The sequence below is a fragment of the Malus sylvestris genome, chromosome 16, assembly GCF_916048215.2.
Source record: "Malus sylvestris chromosome 16, drMalSylv7.2, whole genome shotgun sequence".
Classification (NCBI taxonomy): Eukaryota; Viridiplantae; Streptophyta; class Magnoliopsida; order Rosales; family Rosaceae; genus Malus; species Malus sylvestris.
Window position 1 is genome coordinate 20738829 of NC_062275.1, and position 20785 is coordinate 20759613.

A 20785-nucleotide genomic window follows, 5' to 3' on the forward strand; every position below is an offset into this window, starting at 1 on the left:
ACATAGAGGGAAAATGCACAAAAATAGAGTTTCCACAACTGAGAAGTAGCTTGTAATTTTCTTTTAGATTTCAAGTTTCGACCGAGACAGGGTTGCAAAAATCCCAAGTAGAAATGCTCCTTGATGCAAAATTTGATACATTATTTGTCCCAAATAGATACTGAATACTCACGGTCGCCAACAACCATGCCATTTTCTCTCTTTTGTCGAGCCGCGAAGTCGGAAAAGTCTCGGGTTCTTACCCTTTGAGGGTGGTTGTTTGAATGACATTCAGATCAAACCCAAAAAGTGTCTCGTACAAGATGAACAAACGAGTGCCAAACAAATTGTTACCACATGTTAATCAAATCTGATGACCAAGCAAGAAATGCTGCCTCTGCTCATTCTATTCGAAGCTTCCTCCGCCAAATACTCGGAGGCCATTTGTGGATTTTCGATGCGTCGGATGAGATTCACAGCCTCTTGATTCTTCATTACCTGAAACACGTTATCGTTGACGGATTACTGTCTCTCTAATAGGAAGAAGTTGCAGTAAATATGTGTGGGATGATAAAATGTCTTACCTCCCATATGCCATTGCTGGCTAAAATAACAAATTCGGTATCCGGATCGACCCTTTCAACCCCAACAACAAGGTCTGAGCTTTTACAAGTTTTGGTCTTTGCTGCATTGCCCGGAATCACACACTAAAATGTGAGCATTTCGCACGCGAATTTTAAACACGAGCGTGTCAAAAATGAGGTATGGATACGGCTACTGCTGGACATGATGATTCATTTCCGTTTAAGGTCATCAATTTTGTATCCCCAACATGGCGTGGTCGAATCCAACCCTCATTTTCTTAAACAAGTAAACATTGTCACATCATCTGACGCATCAGTTGGTGAACAAATTTGGCGGCTCTAGGGTTATCAGTCCACGTTACCTCTAAACAACCTGTGTGACCAAATCTTTTTGGTTGATTGCTTGTTCTTGGTGCCTATCTGATGAGCGGAACCATCTTTACACACAACTGCTCTATAGTCTCCCATGTTAGCCAATACAAGCTTTTCCCCCTCGATCACCATCGCGGAAACTGAACCGACTCCGTTCGTCTCCTCCGAGGCCTCTCTAACCTTTGATCTAGCACCAAGAAAGGCTTTTCTCATCGTCTCCTTGCTCCTTCCCCTTATATGAGACTGCACAAAGTTGGACATAAAAAATGAACCATCACAAATATTTTTCTCTGTTATATGAGTATAAATTCTCCTATCCTATTGCGCACTCTCGAGCAACTCTGTAGTTGGTGTACACCAGAGAGAAAATAACGCAAAACCCCGTTCGCATGAGCCGGAACTAATTAACAATCATCTTAATGAAAATTGGATTGTGATTACTTTAACTAGTGCTTAAACTAAAGGAAGGTGTTTCCTATACCTCTTTAGGCTTCTTGTCAAACAAATGTGACTGCATGTACTTGGTAACCCGGTCGCCAACCCGGGCATCGAAAACTCCGAAAAACCAGAGCTCAAGCTCTTCGATTTGCTCTCTCTGAGCCACAACAAAGTCGGAGTCGGAATCGCCACAGGTAGCCGGTGATGTGTAGCTCTCACAGGTGTGATATCCATGTGAGACTGCAGGCATCATCCACGACGGTTTCTTTGCCATGGTGACCTCTTTCTTCTTCCTCCCCACACCACTTCCCATGAGGAAGCGTTTCAGCTGCAAAGCCCGAAACCACATTTTTTGGTAAAATTAAGAAAGGAATGCTACTAGTTAAGGATACATATATACATACATATAATATATAAATATATACATACATACAATATATATATATATATATATATATATATATATATATATATAGATGTATATATATATAGATGTGTGTGTGTGTGTATGTGTGTGTATTCACACAAATACACACTAACTTTTGGGTAAAAAATTAGTGATAATGACATACATTATACAAGGGAACAATGGAAACTCAAAAGTCTTAAAACTGACAACAAGCAAAAAGACAAAAAAAAAAACCAACATAATGCTATTTAACATCTTTATGTACCATCATGTCTCTTTATGTACTCAAAATTCAAACATTTTCCTTTTCTTTCGAGAAATATTATAATTTAACTAAATTTTAAGGAGAGACACAAACTTTGGGTATAAGTAGCGTTTAAACAGCATGGCTACGTCCAAGTTCGAAAATCGAACTTTGGGTATGGTAATTCCATAACAATAATAATAATAATAATAATAATAATAATAACAAAAAAATGATGGGCAACTGTCTTCTATCATACAAAAAAATGATGGGCAATAATGTAATTTCATAAGTCCAAATTTTATTGTTTTGTTATTAAAACCTCACCTACCGGTGATATTAAAATATCTATAATATTTAAAATTAAAAAAAAAAAAAAAACCTCCCACTCTCTCGACGTTCTCTCTCTCTCTCCCCCCCCTCCTTCTCATTTTCTAAAAAAATGTGTTCATACACATAAAGTGTATAGGCAAATGCTAGTAATAATAATAAAGGTAAATTACAAAAAACTACCTCAACTATTAGGTCATTAACAATTTCATACCTCATCTTTAAAAAGTTTCAATGTCATATCTTATCTTTGAATTTGTTGCAATGTCATACCTTCAGTCAGTTGACTATTAGTTCATCAGTTAAATGCTGACGTGGTATGAGGCGGGGTCCACTTTTTATTAAAAAATTAATAAAATATTATAAAAAACTTTAAAAAAAATCATTTAATATTTTTTAAATATTAAAATAATAATTAATTAAAAAAAATAACCATCAGTTTTGTCCACCCCCACCCCCGCTTCTTCTCTTCTCCCCCATCTTCATCTTCTTCGCCCCCCCAACCTGCAACCCAGAAAAGAAAAAAAAAAAAAAAAAAAACCTTCAATTTGTCTTCCCTCCTCCTCCTCCTCCTCCTCCTCTCATAAAAAAAACCCAGATCCCATCTACGCTGCCATCGCCGGGTTCGTGAGGTGGAGGGAAACCCCCTTTGCCAAGCCGATTCCACGGGTGGAGAACCTGGGCGCAGAGAAAATGGGAGGAATGGGTGTGGATTTAAGGAGTGGTGTGTGTAGAGGAGGGAAGAAGGTGGGTGCGGGGGAAGACGAACTGGGTTTTTTTTTGGGTTGCAAGAAGGGGGGGTTCGGGGGAAGAAGATGAGGAGGGAGGGGGGGTGTTTGGGGGTGGGGGGATGAAACTAATGGTGTTTTTTTTTAATTTTAAATTAATTATTATTTTAATATTTAAAAATATTAAATAATTTTTTTAAGTTTTTAATAATATTTTATTAATTTTTTAATAAAAAGTGGATCCCGCCTCATGCCACGTCAGCATTTAACTGAGGAACTAATAGTTAACTGACGGAAGGTATGACATTGCAACAAATTCGAAGATAAGGTATGCAGGGCCAGCGCTGAGGAGTTGCAAGTGGTGCTACCGCACAAGGCCCCCAAATCGGAAGGGCCCCCGATTTTTCAATTTTGCATGCATATACGTATATATAGTAATAAGTGTAGAATATTACCAACTTGAGTCTTAGCGCAAGTGGAATTATTGCTTCTTTACATTGGCCTAGGAGATGGGTTCAAAGCTCATCTCCATCATTTTTTCAGTTTATATTTTTATTAAATGCATAAGCTTCCACAAAATAATATAAAATTCCACACAATAACATGAAAATTCGAACCCTGACCCTCTAAATAGTTAAGGAAAAACAAAACGCCATCTTTTCACTTGTTGATTTGTTAAATTTGTTTGTGTTATTAGAATTTATAGAAGCTCAATTGAAAACTAAAATTATTATTTTGAACAAAAAAATAAAAAAAATTTAATTCTTAGTATTTTTTAGGGCCTCCAATTCACTTTCGCACACGGCCCCTGAAATCTCAGGGCCGGCTCTGAAGGTATGACATTGAAACTTTTTAAAGACGAGGTATGAAACTATTAATGACCCAATAGTTGAGGTAGTTTTTTGTAATTTACCCTAATAATAATAACAATAATCTCTTTTCTTCTTTTTTTTGTCATTTCCAATTTTTCAAACACCATTAATTAGCATCTTACATAATCTAGCACCACCATAAAAGTTATCAACCAAAACTAAGAAACCCGGAAATAAGATTATCCAGATAGTCGAAGAACACAATTAAAAAGACTAAATAAATGCAGTTTTTCAAGAAAATGGAACATGTATAAAGGAGCGTTCAAGCGCTAACCGTGAAAACATATGCAGACTTACATTTGGCTTGATCTGAATATCTTTAACGCCCATGAGCACCCCTGAAATATGATTAGGGGCCATTTTATCTTTAGCACTCATGAACACCCTTGAAATATGATTAGGGGCCATTTTATCTTTAACGCCCATGAACACCCCTGAAATATGATCAGAGGTCATTCGGTGATTATCTAGTAAACGGAGAAGATAATCACCTTCAAGCCAACAAAAAAAGAAACAAGATAAATCACTTGAAGGGGAAGAATATTTTAAAAATTGGAAATAATGGATAAATAGAGAAGAAATTAAGAGCTAAACTTGGCTGGTTTGCCAGTTTTGTTGGTAATGTAATTATAATTTGGAGCTATTTAAAGTCAATGAGGGGTCTTAAGCTGGTTTTACATTCATCTAGAGACATCCTAATTTTAGGGTTAATGCATGTATTAAAATAGAAAATTTATTATTTTTAATCATCTCTCAATCTTTTTTTTTTTGTCAAAATCATCTCTGAATATGTTAGCAAGGAATTATAAAATTGTAACTGCCCATTTGTGGATATCATGGTAATGGAATTATGTAGTTCCTGCGAGCATATTCATTGACCACGTTATTGATCACCTTTACAATACATGTCTCACACATATACTTCAATACAATCGATATTTTCATAAAAATATTCAAAAAATCAGAGAAAGATATGGAAATTGGGGGCGAAGTCTAAACTTCGCCTCATCTCGAAGAACTCTTATTAAGGCTAAAATCGACAGATATTGTATATATTTCAGACACATATGTTAAAGATTAGAGAAACTCTTATATTTCATCCAAACTAATATTTGACAATCCCTAATGTTTCATTTTGTAATTTTCATTAAAAGCAACCAATATTGTTCTTCGATATATTCGTCGATATTTCCATAAACTTGCATAAATGTGAGTCGAACCAATAACTTTATTTCACGTCTAAAGCCAAAACAAATGGTTTTGAAAAAAATATAGTAGGTTAACAACAAAACCTCAGAATGATCTATGAAGATTTTCATTCAGATTAATTTATTGATAAATTAGGCCAACTAACTATTATAATTTCAATTTGGTGACCCACTTTAATAAAAGTCTTTGAAGTTTCTCCTCTCCTTTTTTTAATAACTGAATTATATAGTAATTTTAAGCTTTAACGGTTCACATACCTTTTTAACTCCGTAAGCATCTCCAATAGGAGTACTTATTTAAGGACTTCCACCGCCATATTTGAGTACTCATTTCAAGACTTAAACCAAATATTTGTGTTTCTAAAGGAATATTACCTCCAATGGGAGTCCTTATAATATAATCCATAAATTTAAAGTTTTTATGATTTTATGTGATAATTTGATTGGGTGTACATTTTTTGTTTAGAGGTATTCATCAATTCTCCCCTGAACTTGTGACCATTGGCCAATTTCCCCCCTCAACTTTAATTTTGGCCAATTTCCCCCCTCAACTCTCATAATTAGTCAATATGCACTCTACTGTTAATTTTTTTTTAATTTTCCATCTATTCTTTTTTTTTTCTTTCAATCTTTCTAATAACTTCCAACAAAGTACTAAAATTAACATAAACTCACCTGCATAATATAGGGTAAAATGTACAAAAACATAATACAATTAGTATGTGATATGGGTTGATTATAAGAAAAAGTTATGAATCGGGTTTAAAGCATGTAGAAGAAGAAATAATAATCCTAAACTCATGGATCATACCTATTTCAATAAAATGGGTTATTCTTAATAAGGAGTCGAAAATTATGAATTGACTAGCCATTTTTGCACTAAAGCTCGATTCTCCGCAATTGACTTGAACTTAGCTTTCACTTTTATAAAGAAAATTGTATTCACATACAAAAATGTACACATCAATCCTTTTCGTTATCAATTTTGTATAGTAAAAAATCAAATAAAATTACTCCATACTGATTTATTATGACTAATAATACTATCTATGATAAATTGTAAAATTCTAAATTTTAATCTATTTGTAATAGGATAAGACATAGGAAAATGATTAACATACATCTTATTTAGTTTCTTACACACACTTGTTTAATTATGATCAAATTAAAAAATTAACAGTAGGGTGCAAATTGACTAATTATGAGAGTTGAGGGGGGAAATTGACTAATTATGAGAGTTGAGGGGCGAAATTGGCCAAAATTGAAGTTGAGGGGGGAAATTGGCCAATAGTCACAAGTTCATGTGGGAAATTGATGAATACCTCTTTTGTTTATGTTAACCTTTTTTTTAATTAACTAAAAGCATTTAAAGCATTAGAAGCTTCAATCAAGATTGTGGGTTCCATTCTCCATTCAAGATTATGTCCCTATGCATCTCCTATATGTTGGTACGTACAGTATGTATCTGGTAAGTGCCTATAATTTAGGGACTAACTTTTTCGATTCATCGGAGATTCATTTTGTAATATACTTATTTTGTGCGCATTTTATACGGAATTGTCCCTATTTAAAAATTCCACTTGAAATGCTCTAAAATCTTTCTATTTTCTTGAAAGCGACACCTTAGAAAGGAGAAATCGAATACATAAAAGAGTAAAACACATAATTCAGTCAACACATAAAATTTTAAACGTGACCTTTATGTTAATATATGACACGTGTTGTTTGCTAAATAATTCCGTATATTTCAGTCTTGACACTAAGATCATTTTTCCTTCTTGTTCTTTTGGGTTTTGTAGAATTTGGTGTCAGCATCTAGAAGTTTGTTTTTCATTTGTAGCACCTTACCATCAACGGCATTTCAACGATATTTTAGTGAAGTTAAATCTAACTTTGGAATCAAAATTCAAGATAGAGATTTGAATTTTATAATTTTCTAATCAAACAAATGGTTGAATTGGGAAGGACGGCAAGAAGAAGGCCCCTTTGGCTTCATATTATATATGATGATTCTTCTTCTCAAGTTGATGGAGCTGTCAGCCTGTCATTCTCTAATTAAGTCTTTGACTACCTTCTCTCACGTTGCAAAGTTTCTACGAGCAATTAGGAATGATGTAATACGCTTGAGGTTTCAACGTAAAATTAATTGATAATTTGAGGAATTGGCCGAAGTCTTGGGACTTTATTCTCACAATCTTACATGCAATAGGTCCCGACAATATAGCGATCGAAGTGTGAAAGGTTATGGGAGAGACGGGCATAGCATGGCTCACAAACTTTTTCAACAAGATTTTAAAAACGAAGAAGATGCCAAATGAGTGGGAAAGAGCACTTTGGCGCCTAGAATACCGGTGACATACAAAATTATATGAACTATAAGGGTATTAAGTTAATGAGTTGTACAATGACGTTTTGGGATGGAGTAATTGAGCATAGACTAAAGGTAAGAGATAGGGGTCTCAAACAATCAATTCAGGTTCATGTCAGCGCACTCGACCATGGAGACAATCTTTCTCTTATGAAGATTGACGGAACAATATAGAGATATGCAAAAGAATTTGCACATGGTCTTTATAGATTTGGAAAAAGCGTATGATAGCGTTCCCAGTAAATTTTTTTGGAGGATTCTAGAGAAGAAATGAGTATGAGTAGCGTATATCCAATAAAAAAAAGGATATGTTTGACGGAGTAAGGACAACAATAAGAAATCATGAAAGATAAACTGAAAGCTTTCCATAGCCATAGGGTTAGGCTCAGCTTTAAGTGCTTACCTTTTAGCATTGGTTATGGATGAGTTAACATATATATTCAAGATATTATCCCTTTTGTGTATGCTTTTTGCAGACAATATAGTGTTGATAGATGAACTCAGGAGGACGTAACGAAGCTTAACCTTTGGTGGGAAGTGTTGGAATCTAAAGGTCTTGGCATAAGTTGGTCAACATAGAGTATATGGAGTGCAAGTTTAGTGGGAATGAGCGTCCAAATGAGATAAAGGTGAGGATTGGAGATCAGGAAGTACCAAAAATCGAACGCTTTTGCTATCTTGCAAAAGAACAGAGAATTAGATGGAGATCTCAACCATAAAATACAAGTTGGATGGATGAAGTGGAAAAATGCATCGAGTGTGTTGTGCAATCGTTGTATGCCACTAAAGCTTAAGGAAATTTTTTATAGAACGATAATAAGGCCAACAATGCTTTATGACACTGAATGTTGGGTTGTCAAGTATCAACAAGTGAAAAAAATATTAGCTTAGCATATATGAGAATGGTTCGTCGGATGTGTGGGCACATGATAAGGGACAAAATTAAGAACGGAGATATCTGAAGTGAAGTACAAGTGACTGCAATTGAAGATAAGATGAGATAAAATTGGTTAAGGTGGTTTGAACATGTGAACCGAAAAGATAATATAAAGATTAGGAGGAGAAAATTTGAGTGTTCATTTCTTCTTATTAGAGTGTGTATTTATAGGCTTACGATTTACATAGAAAATGTCTTAAATAATTATATATTACATATTGACTCATAATTTAATAGCCATTTAATAATAATAGGGTAAAATGTTGTTTGACCACTTGAACTATTTTTTTTCGTAAATTAACCCCCTGAACTATTTGAAATAAGTCAATTAACCTCTCATCGTCAGATTCGATAAAATTTCATCCACTTTGCCGTCAAATATTAGCATGGCTTTACCTTCAAGAGTGAATCACGTGCTAGTCATGTGCCAATATTTGACGGCAAAGTAAATGAAATTTTATCGAAGCTAATGATGAGGGGTTAATTGGCTAATATCACATAATTTAGGGGGATAACTTAACAAAAACAAAAAAACAAAAGTTCAGAAGTCAATTTAAACTAAGATAATAATTTCAGAAAGTCAAATCGCAGTTTATTCTAAAAACAATATTTTCAACATCAACCTTATTTTAAATTTGGACTAATGGAAAAGGATAGAAAGTTGGTGACTTCTTTGGTGAACAATGCATTAGAGGCTCTTGGGTCAGTTCAGGTCCAATGTAAAATGAGGCCCAAGAATATTCAAACGAGGCCTTACCGTATAGATCTTAAAATAAGAACAAGTGAACAACCAATCCATATGCTCTAGCAGACAGATTACATTGTTATGCTTACATTTTGCTTGAGTATTGAAAATTTGAAACTCTACTTTTTCTGTAAGTTAAACTCAATGATGGTAATCATACTTTAAAAGACTAAAAACATGTTTGAAAGTACTTTTAAAATAACTGAAGACTCTTTTGGTTAAAGTGTTTTTGGGTGTCAAAGCATTTGAAGTGCATTTTGGAAGAAACACTAGTTAGTTCTTACAAGAAGCACTTCAAGTGTTTTTTCAAGATTCACTTGCAGTTTTACTAAAGATTAGGTCAAAAAACACTCTCGGCAAAAGTGTTTCCAATAATTTTAGAATCACTTCCAAACAGAACCTAATCCACATGGCTTTTTATCATTTTTAATACATTCGATATTATCTACACTAAGCGGTGGGGGTGACACACCCCGACCCGGAATGTCCACTAGGACTCTGAATCGAGCTGTGCTGGCCGACACCTGGAAGGTGATGAAGCCATAAAGTGTGATGATGTGGAAAAAAAAATGAATAAATTTAAACCTAAAAATGCCTAAATACAACAGTGCGCCGCAAGTGGAAATGAACCCATTTCACACGTGACGTCAGAGCATAAGTAAAGTACAGTATAGTGGATTGAAAATCATACCATCAAAGGTAATCTCCAATACCAAGACTTGCCACGTATCCTCGTCTATACGAAAGCTCTGCTAGTAGACCTAGAGGGATAAAACAAGAGTGAATGGCCAGAAAATAAAGCTTTAATAAAGACCTTCTAAACAATATAATCCCTCACCGTAACACCTGTTTAGCTTCTAGAAAATCATACTACGGATAAGTATGAAATCAAAAGTATACTAACATTAAATCCAGAATATACCACGACACAGCATCTCAATAGCAATATAAATAATCAAGTGCTTAATAACCCATACTAGCACGCCAGTCGGAGTCACCTATGGTGACCTGTACGACTACAACCATATCTTATCAATCAATACTAACATATAAGTCGGAGTCATCTGTAGTGACCTGTACGACTTATCCATATCTCATCAATCAATGCTAGCTTATAAGTCAGAGTCACCTGTAAGACTTATCCATATCTCATCAATCAATGCTAGCTCATAAATCGGAGTCACCTATAGTGACCTATACGACTTATCCATATCTCATCAATCCATGCTAGCTCATAAATCGGAGTCACCTATAGTGACTTGTACAACCATGTCGGAGTTACTTAAAACATCATATAGTCATGCCATCACTCGATCGTTCCAAATAAAATGTAATCATAATTATGCATCCCACATTTCACAACATATACTCACCTGAACTTATCTATGCATCATGCACTCACCTTCGTACTTTAAAGCATTCATAATAATTATGCGCAATAATATACTTATGGACATGCCTTGATGCAATTCAAAACTTAACCATATCATAGTGCTTCCAAATATATATATATATATATATATATATATATATATATATATATATATCAATAATGTGGCGTAAAATGCACAATCTATAACGCCCTACTCCCGAACTATTAATTTTTGGGAATAATTATCGGTGACAAGCTCAACTAAACATTAGTTTAACTAACTATCAATACTTACAATTCTTTACTTCAAATTCTCGATCCTTCACACAATGATTTATGACCAACATCCAATCACTAAATCATAAGGTTAACTCTCATATTTTCCACCAATGTCCCTCACCTTACACAATTTCCCAAACAAGGCTATTGCCTCAATTATTTAATCTCATTTATGTTATGACTGCATCTAACGTCTCGTTAGATTGCTTACGTACCCTAAACAGGGATCAAGCCATTCGTAGTTCGCATTAGTACTTCACATCATTCACAGTTATTATATGAAATAATCAATTTATAACCGTTTGTGGAATTATCAATCATATATATATATATACGATAGAAAGGAACAGACCCACTCACCTGAGGTCCGCGCTACGACTCCCTAGCACGAATATTGTGACATCACGAACCATCGTCGCCTAGAACAATTATCAAATCACATCTCAGAGTTCTTATCAATAAAATATGCAACTTACATAACACACATCCCTACGTAGTTCGATTCGGAAGATCCGCATCATGGAATTCTGATCCCTTACTTCCAAAGATCCACATTATACTTCTAAAACAACATCCTAAAGTTCCATTACGATCCAACGGTCGGATCTCTACCAATTGCCAAAACCAAGTGGCGGTTAATATTTTATTTTATGAACTTACAAATCCTATTCGGGAAGATCCGTATATTGGATTCCCGATCCGTAAGTTCCTATAGTCCTCAAATATCACGTACTATAACATATTAAAGTTTGGTAACAATCCAACGGTCGAATAATCGATTCAAATAATGACCTATTAAAGTAACATAGAGAATTTAGGTTCCAACAATCAACCTACATCATACAATTACCAAAACTGAGCTCAAGGTATCTAATTTAGCATAACAATAACACCGACAGCCCCCTGGCCATGTGCCGCCGCACGCGCCGCCATGGGTAGCGGTCGGTCACCCCGACTCGCCGGAAAATCCAACTATTTCCAAAAATTTCCAAAATTTACAGGAATGAAGATCTCAATGAGTAGAGTGAACTTTATACCTGTGGACAAGTCCAATTTGGCCGGGAAAAGCTCCAATTTCGCTCAAACCCACCGGAACCCTAGAAAATGGTGTGCTTCAATTCGACCTCCATACTCACTCCGACGCCTCGACCATTGCTTGGGCTTTATTCCTGAGGTTGAGGGGAGCTTATGGGTGGTGGTAATTGGTTGGGTTAGCTTCAAATTTTTACGGATTGTCGCCATACACCCACACCGGCCACCGTCGGTTTTTCCTCCAAAATACCACCAAATTCTTCTAATTTTGGGATGAAAATGGAAGAGAGAGGGTTAGGGTGGTATTTCCAGGTAGTGATTCAACACAATTCACCAGAAATTGGCTGGAAAATACACGGATTTGGCCTTGATACTCGACCGGGTCGCACGGGTCAAGGAGGAGACCCGATTTCCCCCTCCTTCTCACCTTCCCTCATTTCCCTCCTTTCCCTTCTCTCTGGTTGGTCAGTCTCCTCTCTTCCTCTCCTCCGATTGGGCAGCAGCCCTTCTGTCTTTTCTCCCCCGTTCCCCCACTTCTTCTTTCTAGTTTTTAACTTTTAAAAATCACTAAATGATAAATAAAATATAGGGGTGTGCTATCCACACACTCTTTGTTAATTTATATCCGTTGATCTTCTTCAATTCATCCAATCCGACGGTCGAAAATTAAAAGGGTGTGTGAGAAGTAAAAATGGGTGTGTGGATATCACACCCCTAGAAACATTATAAAAATATATAAATAGTGACTAAACAAAAGTACTTCTCAGGTTTACAGTTCTGTAAGACTTTAACTGGAACCTAAAATCCTCTTCTGCTTGCACCTACGAGTCCGTAATGTTGAGTACTTCAGGAAAACACTAAAGGATTAATTCATACACCTCGCTATATGTTGGTCAACGGAAGTCAAGACCCTCACCTCTAAGGGCATTTTTGTAAAATCACACTTTTAAATTTTGTAAAAACATAAGATTAGGGACGGTTCGTCACAGGGGGAGTGAGCTAAACCTCACATTGGGCTAGCCATAATAATTTGGTTCAAAATTACCTTTGGCGAGATTTGAATTTAAGACCTCTCACTTACAAGTGAAGAATAATACAATTAGACCGTAATATTAAGTAATAATGATAATTATACTGATTGATACTCAATTGAAAATGGAGAGTAAGTTGAGTTTGAAAATTCTAAAAACTGGCTATTTGTATTTTTAATAAATAGACTATCTTTTTCAAGTTGGTTTTGAATTCAATTTGTATAAACATTTCCATTAAACAAGAATTTTCAAGAACGGATTTTGAATTAAAAAAATTAAATTCAAGTTAAATACCAAATAGTCTTTTAATTGCTCCCCACGAAAGAAAAACATATATATATACAAAATAGAAAATAGAAATGGTAGTTTCCATACCATGAGGATCCTCTTCGGCTCCTTTTTGTGAGGATCCTGGGATCCTCAAATTGTGTTTGTTTATCATATATTGTGCGGTCAAAAATAAATTTAAATATTTTTATTAAAAATTAAATATAAATAATATCTGACGAAAACGGATTGTACGATATACAATAAACGAACACGATTTGACGATGCTTAAGATCCTCACAAATAGAGGATCCGGAGAATCCTCATTCATTTCCAAAAACCTTTGCAAAACCCCTCTATTCCCACCAGAGAGAAAAAGAAAGAGAGCGGAGGCGAAGATGGCCCTCTCTCGACTCCTTCTTCCGCAGCCATGGCATCATCATCATCTCCCCAAAACAGGTAAAACCCACTTCAACAAAGCATCCTTGTTACTTTTCATCCAACGCATTTTCTCACAAAATCGATTATATGTACCGTTTCAGCGCTTCCCATATCGACAAGATGGTGTTCTTCTTCGTCGAGCGGTGCGGCGGAGAAATCGTCGGGTTCCGAGAACTCGAAGGAGAAGGAGCGAAGAGCTGCAGCGGCTGATAAGTCAGATAACAGCAAGTGAGATCTTTTTGAAACCCAGCAAAAGTTATTATTCCATTATATGTGTGGAGGAATGAACAATTCATGAAATTAGCCAACATTAAATTGTAGAACGATTCATTAAAAAACCTCAAATTGTAGAAAACCCGTACATTAAGCCCGTGATTTAGTGCACAATGCTGAAAATTTAAAACCAAATTATCTTGTTGATCGAGTACATCAAGCATGTGGCGTGCCAACTGGTATAAAAAATTACTCCTGGGAAATTTCATTTAGTGCTCAAGAGAGTCCGAGCAACCAAATAGAGATCAGAAAATTGTGTGCAGAACATATAGGCGTAAGCAAAAATATGCATGGTTGAGCAAAATATGTGCAGTGTATGCAGGCTTGCCATATACTCACGTTCTGAAATATTTTGGAAAGTAAAAAATACACGACTTATGGTACTTTCTGTAGTTTGCATTTTATTTTAGTTATTAATTAATTTGTTTGTTTTGGGGGATTGGCGTGGGAAGGTGTTGTGAAGGTGCAACATCATCAGTCAATTGTATTTGTAATGTGTTTGCCTGAATCTTATAATCGATCTTGGTTGCTAAGCCTTTGTAAAATTGGATTTATAGATATATGGAGATGCATAACAAAGTGGGGGGATCTTGGGATGCTCTGAAAGACATTTTTACTAATGTGAAGGAAAGAATGCTGGGAAGTCCCCGATTTCAGAAGCAACGAACTATCAAAGCAATTGACTCCGCATCTGGTAGGACAGTTCCGGAGGTCATTAAGACAAAGAATAGTCCACATGACACTGCAAATGATCAACCCAATTGTAGTATTCGAATGCCAAAAATCACAAGAGACTCTCACGGTTTCAAGGAGAATGTCTCAATGAGTCTAAGAAATGATATAATTGGGGAATGCTCTTCGTCTGAAGTACATGATGCTACAGCTTCTAAACGAGTCGAGGTGCATAAACATATAGATAGTACCGAGCTTGGCAAGTCTAAAGGTACAGCTCAGGCCTCAGTAGGTGTACTTTGTTCTTCAGAGAACTTGGCTGGTGTGATTGTGTCTGATGCTAGAAAGGAGCATGCTGGTCCAGAAAATGTAGAGAATAACTCAACAAATGTGTCATCAAATATAAGGGGGGAAGAATCTTTGAGCAATTTGATTGGTGTGGCTGTATCTAATAAAAAAGAGAAACATGTTGGTCGTAAAACTGTTGAAGATGGTGCAAGCGGAAGTTTAGTTCAATCATCTGAGGCCTTCATGGATTCTCAAATCGATGAAAGATGTGTTACAGAAACTGCAGCTTCGAATATAACACGGAAAATATCTTCCAAGGATATGGGTCAATCAGAAGCCAAGCCTAAATCACACAGAAAACTAGAGGAAGTCATGTCGGACAACATTGGGGTTCTCAAATCAGAAACTGAGTTCCAGTCCTGCTTAACACATCAGTTACCTGGTGAAGATTCTAGGATATTGCAAAAGGATGTTGCAAATGGATTCACAGAAGTTGGAAATCGAAACCATCAACGTGAGAAAACAACTTCAATATTTGATCAAACACCTACTGCAGGTACTGATGTGGGTAAAATGCCTGCATCATCTAAAAAGGTGGGGTTGGCAGACATGTTTATGAGGACAATGAATGGTCAAAAAGATGGAAAACTGGCCAGTGAAAGAAAGAGCGATGGTTCGTTGGCTTCAAATGGACTTTTGGGAGTTTTAAATGAAACAAATGAAACAACTAGAGATGAAGAAGATATGGGAAAAGGATTCAGCATCAATGGCTTAATTGGCTGCATTAAGGAGCTTCCTAGGGAATCCTTATTTGATAAACCTCAGAACTGTGCTATCCTCAACAAGTCTGATGACATCATTAAAAACGGAGGCTCCGTTCCAAAGGTTCCAAGCCTTGCATATTCACATAAACGTGATGCTAAAGGGAAAGAAAGTTCGTCGAGAGGCCATGCCATGGGCAAGGGGACTAACTCTGTCAGTGGGAGTGAAGAACAACCATGTAGGGAAACCCCTCCCCTGACACAGACATATTCCATATCTGAAAGTGACAGGGATGACTTGAAAGTTGCATCTCGAAAAAAGTCAAAACAAACCCGACAGTTCCATCTTCCAACTGGTAAGGAAGGCTTCGAAAGAAAGGTATTGGTGAAATTTTTGCCTAAAAACGTAAAAGAAGGTAGTGTTGTTGATGTTCTTTGTTGCTGTGGGGACATCGTGAAGATACAACTACTTCCCTTAATCGAAGGGAGCAATTTCAGAAATGCTTGGGTTCATTTTAAGGTATATGGCAAAATGCTTACTTAAGGTTAAAATGTCCTTTTATTTTTTTTAAACCAAAAATATGTCCTTTTGTTTCCAGTTACGTTTTTGTTCATACTGCTACAAGAAATTGAGAAAACTGTGAGTCTTATTATATTGTAGCTGAAATGACGAACTGTTCCTAACTCTGGTTGTCCTGAAGACAAGTCATAGAATTGTGGCTGGTTGCATTGTATCTCTTAAGCAAAATCTAAGCCATTTCACAATTTTCTTGACCGTCCTTTGGTATTATTGCAGACCCAGGAAGGATTACAGAAAGCTCTTGGGAAAACTGACCTCACTGTAAGAAATATCGACATCTTTGTTGAGGCGGCTTCTTCAAGAGATGTGCGTAATAAGGTTACTGTTCCAAAGCTGATTGGTGATCCTAAAGTTCCTACTGCATTGGTAAAGAATCCCACACGAACAGTTGTGATTAAACAGTTGACTGATGATATAAGCTCACATCACCTAAAAGAAGCTCTTGACTTCTGTGGAAGTGCCATATCTGGCGTTTTCTTGGGTTCCTCAAGCTCTGTTGCTTATGTGGAATTTGAGGTGAGCTTATTTACCCTTTGCTTCTGTATTTTTACTGAATAACAAAGCATCATGTTACCAAAACAAAGAAAGAAAGAAAATTATAAACCCATTTTCTTGGAAGTTAAAAGTGGATATTGTTCCGACTCTTGCATGTTAAACTATTGTTTCGCTGTGAATATTTATTTCACCAGGCTGCTGATACTGAATGAATCAGCTTTCTCATCATAATATCATATTCTGGAATTCATCCTTTTGAGTGCTTGATTTCAGACAGAAGAAGCCAAAGAGATAGCAATTACCGCACATACTATACGAGTTCAAGGAAAGCTTCTACCGATCTATAGAATTGATGTGCCAAGAACAACTGTGGTGAGGATTTCAAATTTCGACGAAACAGTATCACTGACACAAATCCAGCATATATGTAAATCCCACGGGGAGATAAAGCGTGCAAAGGAGAGATCCAAGGGCATTGTGGATGTGCAATTCAAGCTTGCTGAATGGCCTAATATGTGGACCATCCTCAACAGGTAGTGTAATGCATATAAAGTGGAAGATGTTCATCGCCTTCATCCATTAAATGTTTCTGATATAGTCCGTTTGTCCCTTGTTTCTAGCCTGAACGGAATGAGATTCGAGGGCCACCAGTTGATCGCGCAGCCTGCACCTGTTTTCCCTCCGGAAGTCCTTCAAGCCCTTCGAAGTCAGCCAGACGAAAGAATTCATGTCCAATCTGTTTTACGCAGACTAATCCGCGACGCTGAACTAAATGTTGAAATCACTAACATTGCTACCAAAGTGTATTTTGATTGAGTTATCATTGCAGTCTTTCATCCCATAAGCTTTGTGACAAGAACAAATTCGGCCATGCAAATTTGACATGCATAAAATTGTTTTAGGTTTACAGTCTTTAGACCATCATCTTCTTCCTCCTCATCAATACCAGTCCTCAAACCCGTAACCATGAGGATTTATGCTCGCGCACTTGCCACAAGGCTGGGAAACAGACTGGTTCAAGGTTGATTAAATAGAGACTCCCGAGCGATGCAGCAACCAAACATGTATTGGTTGCGCAACGGCAACAGAGAACCTAAAATACGCAAAGTAATGGTCTCAAAACAGATTTCAGACGCTGTTCAAGAATGAATCTACATCAAGACGACAGCAAAATGCAGTTAAGACAGAAAATTCATCCAATAAAAAGTTCCCCATTTGTCAACAATATTGGAAACTGCTCTTGAAAACTAAATTCGATCCATGATAAAGAAAGGGATTACAATCAGAGTACATTGAAAAGATTCCATAACAAAATTGTAAACTTCACGACCGAAATTGCTTAAGCAGCCTTTTTCAATTTTGCAAGCTCGCTCCTGACCAGTCCGGCCCTCTGCAAATCAGGGAAATATGTTAGTTTGGGATGGTTCAACATGACAAGGACAAGAAAACAACAGTAATCATCTAAATGATAAAGATAAATAACGTCATGATAAGGAGCATAACCAACCTTAATCTTAGCCAACATGAGCTTGAATCGGTCAAAGTCGTTGAGAGATGCTCTTCTCTTCTGAACAATCAGTTTTCTACCCCATGAGCTGTTCTCCCACTTCTTCTTCACATCTGCCAACATACATACAATTATGAAAAGAAAACAAAGGCGCGGGAATGAAAACAAGACTATCGTTATTTATGGATAATGGAGTGTACCAGCAGCTTCCATTGCGGCAAGCAATTCCTTCTTCTTGGGCACCCTCTTGATATCAATCTTGATGTCAGTGAGTGAAAGCCTCTTGAAGTTCATTTGCGACCTCACCATATTAGGAGCATCGACAAGAGCCTACAAAAGACAAAAAGCAGAATTATGAAATCAAATACACACATGAGAGGTGGGAACAAGTTCAAGTTGGAGCGCAACCTGACACCAACTGAAATATTAACAAAAACCCAGATTAAAAAAACAACTTCAAAAGGGACAATAAAAAATTGTGCAAAGAGCGTAAAGCTTCAGAAATAATAACTGGATCCACATTTGCATTTTCAATAGAGATTTAACATTATGTATGGTATGAGCTTCTCAACAATAACCGTCGATGCTCCTTCTAAAAGGGAACTCCACTGAAGCAGATTTCAGTACAGAAATACAAAGCAACAACGCGGGCGATACAAATTCCGAAAACCCTAACCGCATTCGAATACACAGTGAAAATTCACACGCCCTTAGGTTCTAACAGAAGCTTTGATTTAACTTATCATAACATACAAAAACACAAATTACCAATACTCATTTCATAAATTTATTAAAATAAATATCATATAAAACCACAAATCAAGCATAAATCTGAAGAAAAAAATTACAGGCAATTAAAAAAAGGAATGCAATTCTAAATTATTTACAAAAAAGTAAAAATGAAATTATGATGTACAAAAAAGGAAGAAGGGTACCCTGTTGTGGTCAAGGACGTCGACGATGACGACGAGCGTCCCATAGTCCTCGCCGTAGTTGACGAGAGCCACCCTTCCGATCTCGACGTACCTCTTGAAAGGCTGTCCAAAAAAACACAAACAAAACAGAGTGAGATAAAAAAATAAGAACGAAACGAAGTCGCATTGAGAGAGAATATAGAGGAGGAAAACGCCATGGATGAGAAGGGAGAGCTCACCATTTTTGGTTCTGGTGAAGTGTGTGATGTGTGAGGACTTCCGAGGAGGCGGAGCTTTGAAGAAAAGAGAAAATGGTAGAGGAGGATTAGGGTTTTTCTTATGGTCTTTGTAGGATGCTGTGGACCGTTGGATCCTCTTTAATCTTGAGTTTGGTTCGGAAATTGGGTTGGCTTTTGTTCTTACTTTTGCTGCTAATGGGCTTTACATGAACATCAAGTAAGGCCCAAAGTCATATAGTTGGATCATTCTTCAGGGGCTCTAAGACCATCTCCAACCGAAGGAGGGTCAAAGAGCTCGTTTTAATCCTCTGATCCTCCAAGAAATTAATATTTTAATAAACAGTGCATGAGCATATTTCTTACCGTCTCCAATTGAGGGTCAGGCCAAGCATAACCCTGTCACAAAAAACTATCTCCAACCAATTGCCGAAGGGCCATAGGACGAAACATAATTTATTATTTTAATTGAATTACTATGGTTACTTAAATTAAATTACCTCAATAATTTTATGTTATGGATTGTCAATAATTTTCATGTTGTTAAATGTTTTTAAAAATGTTGTTAATTTTTTTTATGTTGTTTAATGTTACTTAATGTTATTTAATGTTGTTTAATATTGTTTAATGTTGTTTCATGTTACTTAATGTAAAAGAAAAAAAGAAAAAAAAAATCAAATATGACGTCATCATGATGTCAGCATGTGGCCCTCCCTGTGGCCGGCTGGCTAGCTCATTTGGGTCTCCCGGTTGGCCCTTTGGCCCTTTTTTGTCCAGTGGGGCCCACGAACTCTTTGGCCTGGCCTTCGGTTGGAGACGATTTTTGGGCTATTTTTGGCCCTCAGGCCCTCTGGACCCTTCGATTGGAGATGGTCTAAGGATGTAAAACATATCGGACTAAATTGGTCTAATGACATGTATACTAATAAGTAATTCGCACAATGTGTTTGAATTGAGGAGTTGGGTTTAGGAGTAGGGATGTCAATGGTTCAATGATTACCATCCTCATCTTCGTATGTATTTTTCCTCCATATGCTTTGTGTGTGGGCATATGCTATAAAAAATTATAATTAGAATTAGCATATGCCCACTCACAAAGTGTGTGTGAATATTTTTTATTTATTTTTAAATGAAAGGAGAGAGGAAGAGAGTGAGAGAGAACGTGAGAATGGGGTGAGAGGTTTTTATTTTATTTTATTTTATTTTTTATATTAGAGATGTTAAAATCATATGTAGGTGATACTTTATAAAAATAAAATAAAAACAACAAAATTTGTATTCTTGTGATTACTAAATTTCTCACAATTTTTATTTTTAGTCAATTTTAATAAGAGGGTTAGAATAGTAGTTTTGTTGAGTTTTAGTTGACAACCAGAGTTCTATTAATATGTAGTGTTTAAATAAAATATTCAACCTGAAAAAT

At 36.3% G+C, this 20785-nt stretch overlaps 3 protein-coding genes across 4 annotated transcripts; 1 reads left to right on the forward strand and 2 right to left on the reverse strand.

Moving 5' to 3' along the window:
* Positions 1–46: 46 nt before the first annotated feature.
* Positions 47–4563, reverse strand: LOC126607726 (putative protein phosphatase 2C-like protein 44). 2 transcript variants are annotated; one of them, XM_050275448.1, is made up of 5 exons: positions 4231–4563; positions 1417–1701; positions 926–1178; positions 564–664; positions 47–477 (listed from the first exon to the last, which is right to left on the reverse strand). In XM_050275448.1, the coding sequence occupies exons 2-5, from the start codon at positions 1684–1686 to the stop codon at positions 340–342; spliced, it is 762 nt and encodes a 253-aa protein (XP_050131405.1). In that variant the 5' UTR covers positions 1687–1701; positions 4231–4563; the 3' UTR covers positions 47–339. The 2 variants fall into 2 exon arrangements, with proteins under 2 accessions (XP_050131405.1, XP_050131404.1); XM_050275447.1 differs by having other exon boundaries at positions 4254–4561.
* Positions 4564–13527: 8964 nt separating this feature from the next.
* LOC126608108 (uncharacterized) lies at positions 13528–17621 on the forward strand. Its single transcript, XM_050275885.1, has 6 exons — positions 13528–13654; positions 13738–13864; positions 14467–16150; positions 16427–16726; positions 16979–17238; positions 17326–17621. Exons 1-6 carry the CDS (start codon positions 13594–13596, stop codon positions 17519–17521), a joined length of 2628 nt encoding a protein of 875 aa, XP_050131842.1. The 5' UTR covers positions 13528–13593; the 3' UTR covers positions 17522–17621.
* A 257-nt stretch (positions 17622–17878) lies between these two features.
* LOC126608109 (60S ribosomal protein L14-2-like) lies at positions 17879–19521 on the reverse strand. The gene is made up of 5 exons (XM_050275886.1): positions 19366–19521; positions 19148–19249; positions 18413–18542; positions 18213–18325; positions 17879–18095 (listed from the first exon to the last, which is right to left on the reverse strand). Exons 1-5 carry the CDS (start codon positions 19366–19368, stop codon positions 18045–18047), a joined length of 399 nt encoding a protein of 132 aa, XP_050131843.1. The 5' UTR covers positions 19369–19521; the 3' UTR covers positions 17879–18044.
* Between the last annotated feature and the right edge of the window lie 1264 nt (positions 19522–20785).